The sequence below is a fragment of the Cynocephalus volans genome, chromosome 1, assembly GCF_027409185.1.
Source record: "Cynocephalus volans isolate mCynVol1 chromosome 1, mCynVol1.pri, whole genome shotgun sequence".
Lineage (NCBI taxonomy): Eukaryota > Metazoa > Chordata > Mammalia > Dermoptera > Cynocephalidae > Cynocephalus > Cynocephalus volans.
Window position 1 is genome coordinate 79,029,024 of NC_084460.1, and position 6,458 is coordinate 79,035,481.

Genomic DNA, 6,458 nt, shown 5'->3' on the forward strand with positions numbered 1-6,458 from the left:
CTCCCGTCGCCGGAACGCCGCGGAGCGAATTTGACTCGACCTCGCTGCGCCTCGAGCGCGCTCTGCAGCGCGGACCCGCGGCCCCTCGGGAAAGCGCAATCGGAAAGTTGCCGGCGGCGGTGCCCTGCGCGCCCTGTTGTGTAACCTCGGCGCTGCCAGCCGGACGGGGAAGTTGCCGGCCCCGGGCGGATTTCATGGCCCGCGGCGCACGCGGGGCCAGAGCCGGCGTGGGTGAGTCCCCGCGCGTCCGCTCCCGCAGGGACCCCCCGAGCCCGCTCCCTTCCGCTCGCCGGCTTTTCCGATGCTCGCTGCTCCCCGTGTCGCCGCCGCCCTCTCGCCGCCGCTTGCCCCTCGGAGGCGCAGCTTAAGTCGGGGAGGAGAGAATGACCGAGGTGCTGTGGTTGGCAGTCCCCAACGGGACGGACTCTGCCTTCCTGGCCGGCCCGGGCTCGCCATGGGGGAACAGCACGGTCGCCTCCACCGCCGCCGTCGCCGCCTCGTTTAAATGCGCCCTGACCAAGACGGGCTTCCAGTTCTACTACCTGCCGGCTGTGTATATCCTGGTGTTCATCATCGGCTTCCTGGGCAACAGCGTGGCCATCTGGATGTTCGTCTTCCATATGAAACCGTGGAGCGGCATCTCCGTGTACATGTTCAACTTGGCTCTGGCCGACTTCTTGTACGTGCTGACTCTGCCAGCCCTCATCTTTTACTACTTCAATAAGACGGACTGGATCTTTGGGGATGCCATGTGCAAACTGCAGAGATTCATCTTCCACGTGAACCTCTACGGCAGCATCTTATTCCTGACGTGCATCAGCGCGCACCGGTACAGCGGCGTGGTGTACCCGCTCAAGTCTCTGGGCCGGCTCAAGAAGAAGAACGCGGTGTATATCAGCGTGCTGGTGTGGCTCATCGTGGTGGTGGCGATCTCCCCTATTCTCTTCTATTCGGGCACCGGGGTCCGGAAAAACAGGACCGTCACCTGCTATGACACCACCTCAGACGAGTACCTGCGAAGTTATTTCATCTACAGTATGTGCACGACTGTGGCCATGTTCTGTGTCCCCTTGGTGCTGATTCTGGGCTGTTATGGATTAATTGTGAGAGCTTTGATTTACAACGACCTGGACAACTCGCCTCTAAGGAGGAAATCGATTTACCTGGTGATTATTGTACTGACCGTTTTTGCTGTGTCTTACATCCCTTTCCATGTGATGAAAACAATGAACTTGAGGGCCCGGCTGGATTTTCAGACCCCAGCAATGTGTGCGTTCAATGACAGAGTTTATGCCACTTATCAGGTGACAAGAGGTCTAGCAAGTCTCAACAGTTGTGTGGATCCCATTCTCTATTTCTTGGCGGGAGATACTTTCAGAAGGAGACTCTCCCGGGCGACCAGGAAAGCGTCCAGAAGAAGTGAGGCAAATTTGCAATCCAAGAGTGAAGACATGACCCTCAATATTTTATCCGAGTTCAAGCAGAATGGAGATACAAGCTTGTGAGGGCACAGGAATCCCCAAATATCATGGTAGGATGCTTAAAAGAGCCACGTGCTTTTTTTCTGCTTTAAGTAAACTAACTAGAAGCAAGTTTAGAGAAAATTCAAACGAAGAAAGTAGTTGAGCTAAAAAGAAACAAGTAGAAATGACCACATCCACACTTACCTTGTTTAGGTTTGCTTTGAAACTCTCCTTTTATTGTCTGACTAGAAGTATATATAATAAAATAATGCTATCTAGTTCAACGTTTACTTTCTCTTCTGCCTTTAAAATTTACAAGCTTTTCTGTGTAAAGTGTGTGTGCACATTAGTACTGGAGTTATTTTGATATTAATAATTTCTCCAAGAAAACTAGGCACCTGAAACTTGAGTTTGTGATTTGTCTAATCTTTACTGTTTTTAATAATCTGTGGTAAGAACAAATGGAAAATCCACATTCTCAAAAATGTTTAGTATAGTATAACAACATACTAAACCCAGTTCATTCAACACCAGATGAACAGATTTCCAAGCTCGATGTCTTTTCTGGTGTCTTATAAGCATAGATAGTAGCTGAGTTTCTTTGGGGAATTGAATAGAAAAGTAAAGTTAATGAATTTAAAAGCCAACAGTGATTATTTTCCAGTTATTTCTGGAAAACTGCTCATTATACGTTGGTTGCTAAATGTTGGGGGAAGCCTGCATGTGTTATCTTACTGGTAAAATACCTTCAAAGTAATCAAAGTGCATGTATTTTCTTTGTAAACACCATGAACTCTCTTAGACTTCCTGTGATAAAGAGCATTTACTTGCCCCACTGCTGTGCAATGCCTTAGGACTTTGTGTTCCAGGACAAGTACTTACTCACATCTGTAAAAACAATTTTTAAAAAATCACAGATATATTAGAAACCAAAGTTTGAATAAGGTTGGATAACTGTTAGCAAGTTGAGGGATATTGGGCAGGAGGATAGTATTTTCAGAAGGGGATGTTTGACAATCATTCACAACGTGTAGCCTACAAGTATACTCTTAGATGTATGAGGCAACTGGGAATTGGGAGAAGACATTTTAGAATAAGGACTTTGGTTTAAATTAAAATCATGCTGGAAAACACTCTTTTTGTTTCTTCAAAATGCTTGAAAACATTAAACGCAATATGGAAAGAAGGAGAAGTAGGCAGAATTTGAACAGGTTGTGTTGATAGAATGGGGAAGCTGTAATCTTTTAGTGAATCTTACATTCTAATATTTAAAGAAAAAAACATATACGGAAAGAGAAATATGGAAAATTAAATTTAAGTACTTAAGATACCACAGCACTGAAAAGTAAGCTGTAGAAAGTACTAATCAAACTACTAATAGTTAAAGAGAAGACTTCTGGTTAGTGTTTTCTATTTATTCTCTGCCAGGCATTAATGAAAATTTTGTGTGATATTTCAACAACTGTAATAATAATCTTCAATGATATTGAATTGCTGCATTTCTAGCCCTTGAAATCGTCAAATTCTATATAATGAGAATAATGAGGTAAGGTTAACACAATTAATAACCCCAAACAAACCCCCAAAAAATCCAGTGTCAAAGGAATTTTTAGGGGTGAAAGCTAGCCCCGATAAAGCTGTCATCATAGTTTGCAAGTGATGGTAAACTAACTTGTCTGAAAACATCTTATAAGTAAAGAAATGTGAGCTGTATGTAAGATAAGAAAGAACCTTAGTGCCCTTTGGGACATAATGACAGGAAATTCAGGGCTTGATTTAAGTTCTTACAATGCCCAGGTAGATGGAGGATTTGTGAGATCTTCAGAGTTGCTTTAATTTACCCAATCTCTGACCACCAAGATCAATGAAGAAAATCTGTGTTTGGCTTTCCTAAACCGTGGGGTTTTTTACATGTTGAGTCTTAGTGCATAAGATTATAGAAACCAAATCAAGGAGAAACCTATGACACCTCCTTTTGAGGAAAGAGGGTTAGCAAAGTTTTCACTTGATCAGGCTCACACAACATAGTCTGTTTTAGAATCCTAATAGACAAAATCTAAAATATATCAATACTGTATTGACTCTGTCAAATGTATGTTCAGTGAGACAATATCAGTATCATTAAACTGACCAAAATGGAAATTCCAGAGCCTGTACCATCCATACTTGAACTCACAGCCTGATGGTATACATTTCTGTATTTCCTCACCATTTACTTTAGTTTTCTCCTTTTAGGTCTCAGGATGCACAGCCTGGTTTAGAGTATGTGTTAAATACATTGTTTCAGCTTCCAGAGAACTTTCTTTGGGTGTGTGGATCCAGTAAGGCAGTGGACAATGACTACAAATGCCCTTTTACTACTTGGCATGTTCCTTCCAAAGTGTTTCTTTATCTTCATTCACCACATAGTGGACAACAATGACATGTGAATGCATGCTAAATAGTAACAAGAATGATCTTGCCAACTCCTTCCAGGCCAAAAGTAGTCTCTGGAAGATCTGTGCAAACATACAGAGGGTCAGGAGGAAGCCGTGATCTATTGGCTGAAAAGTTGGTTCATGCCATAGGATGATATGAGTTAGTATTTTAATAGTAAAGGCAGAAATCTGTTGGCATTGGGATGAAATAGCTAAAACTGTAGAACTTATTGACTAAATTTTACAATACAAAATATTTTAATGCCAAGGTCAAGGTATTTTATGGCTTACAAATTGACATCTTTGATTTTTGGAACATCAATTTGTGCTTACATTGAAAAAATAGAAAGACAAACTAAGAAGAAATAGAGCATGTGAGTCGGGATTCAGAGTTAAAACCATGACGTTGCCACTCTGCTAGCGGTTGGATTCTTGACCCTTTCAAGACCATTCTTCATGGATTGAGAAGGTGGGGCATCCATTTGTTGGGGCCTTAGGGGATGTGGTAAAGCAAGAAAACTAGACAGCCAGGAATGCATGAAATCTGCCACTGTATTTTCCAGGACTTTTCAATCTAGTTTGGCTAAAAAATCTTACAAGATTGGCTCATCAATTGTGATGTGGACCTGTGACCTATAAGCCTTCTCCATCTACTCAGACAAGATGCTAAACTGTCTCTGGATACTACAGATGTCAGTGCATAAAGCAGCTGGAATTTGGTTAGTGACAGTACTTAAATGTGTGATACTAGTTAGGATCTATTGAGGCTTTAACTTTGCTGGTCAAATTATAACTATCATAATAGTATTTATTGATGAAACTCACAGTACTTCAGTTGTACAGATTGAAAAACTTTCTTGAAAGATCCAATATACTGATGTAAATTATATTTATTACAATGTACAATATTAATGTCACACTGGTGTATTTTACATAATATATGATACATATATAAAATGAGAGTTATGTGTTATGTTGCTTTTCAAATGCCAAAATCTTGAAATGTTTAAATCTTCAGAGTTCTTTTGGTCTAATATATGAAAATTTGTTTCATGATACAAGTGATTAATTTTCTCCAGAAATGCTTTTGCATGTTTACCTTTTTATTTAGGATTTTTCTCACTATTTGGTGTCAGACTATCATAAGATGAATAGTGAATATAAAACATATTAGCCAGACTGGGTCTTGTATTGCCTACATTTTATATACATCATAGGAAAGTTCATATTGTCTTAAGGTTTGGAATTTTGCACCCAAATATGGTCAGAGCTTCCATTTCCAAATGCCAAAGGCTGGTCTTACATTCAAAGTTGATGTCTTTTGTTTTAGAAGTTTAGTGGGATGGGCATTATAGGTACAGGATTAGAATTTAAGAACTTTAGGGAGATGGGGAGAGGCAGCAGGTGCAGTTACTGCTCTCACTTCAACTTACATTTTTGCATTGTGTTTCTTCTTAAGGTAAAATAGTGCACTCTTAATTTCTTTAACATGGAGTTTTAAGTAACATTAAGTAACACTACCAGCAATTCAACACTCTTATTGATTTTAATCTGTTTTCTTTATTCAGTTGGTAACTTTAATTCCAAGTTTTGTAGTGATAATTGTGTATTATTTGGCTGCTGAATTCTGTTACAGTTTTTTATTCTGTTGTATGTTGTATTACACACACCATCACAAATTAATATGAAGGGGAATACATGTTACTTGTCAAAATTTGTGAAATTGAATTGTAGTATGTTTTAGTGCTTTTCCAAAAAATGTTTATTTTTATATTGCAGTGATTTTAATATAGATAATTGAACTAGATTTCTTTGTGATTAATATTGCCATTGATTGAGCGATATGGAAACAGTGTTACTTGACATTTTGAGTTTTCTCAGGTTTATCTAAATCAGTGGTAGCTTAATGAAATCCAGAGTAATTGTGTAATTGTGTTTTTAGTAAAAAGAAAGTGCATTTCTTATAATACTGTAGTATTGTTTGCATGCAGGAATATGCCTAATATTGTGTGTGTGTGTGTGTGTGTGTGTGTGTGTGTGTGTGTGTCTAAGCACGGCAGCCAACTTTGTATCTGCTATTAATAGTAACAGCAGAACTTCCTAATTGTGGTCACTAGAATTGTACTTACCATAGACAATTAAAACTGAAAAAGACTCAATAAAATTATGAAACATAGTTTGATGTCTTTGATGTTATTACAGTGTTAATACTCAAAGGTTTCCCCAAATTTTAACACATAATGTTATACAGACTGGCAAGTACTGTAGAACACATTGAACTAACTTACATATTTTTAAAGGTACAGACTGGACTGTAAATACTATAGTGTTAAGGAAAGGATTGTGGTGCAAGATAATTGATAAGATTATCACTATTTGATATTTAATTACCAATGGGGATGTGATCTAATTCTTTAAAGCAAACTACTGAATGCTTTACATTACATACACCTTATTTCTCATACTAGTGTTCTGTGTTTAGTGTTGGCTGTAATCTTTTCTTATGTAATTTTTAATCCATGGAGGTAATCATACTAATAATCTTTTGTGGTTTCTATTTATTAGCCTACATTGCCTG

General features: G+C 39.4%; 1 protein-coding gene across 1 annotated transcript; it reads left to right on the top strand.

Annotated features, from left to right (window-relative positions):
• The first annotated feature begins 383 nt into the window (after positions 1-383).
• P2RY1 (purinergic receptor P2Y1) lies at positions 384-1,527 on the top strand. The gene has a single exon (XM_063077751.1). The coding sequence runs from the start codon at positions 384-386 to the stop codon at positions 1,503-1,505; it is 1,122 nt and encodes a 373-aa protein (XP_062933821.1). The 3' UTR covers positions 1,506-1,527.
• The last annotated feature ends 4,931 nt before the right edge of the window (positions 1,528-6,458 follow it).

Bases quoted from the DNA above. Each gene is read 5' to 3' on its own strand.
- P2RY1 (XM_063077751.1), top strand. From the start codon at position 384: ATGACCGAGGTGCTGTGGTTGGCAGTCCCCAACGGGACGGACTCTGCC.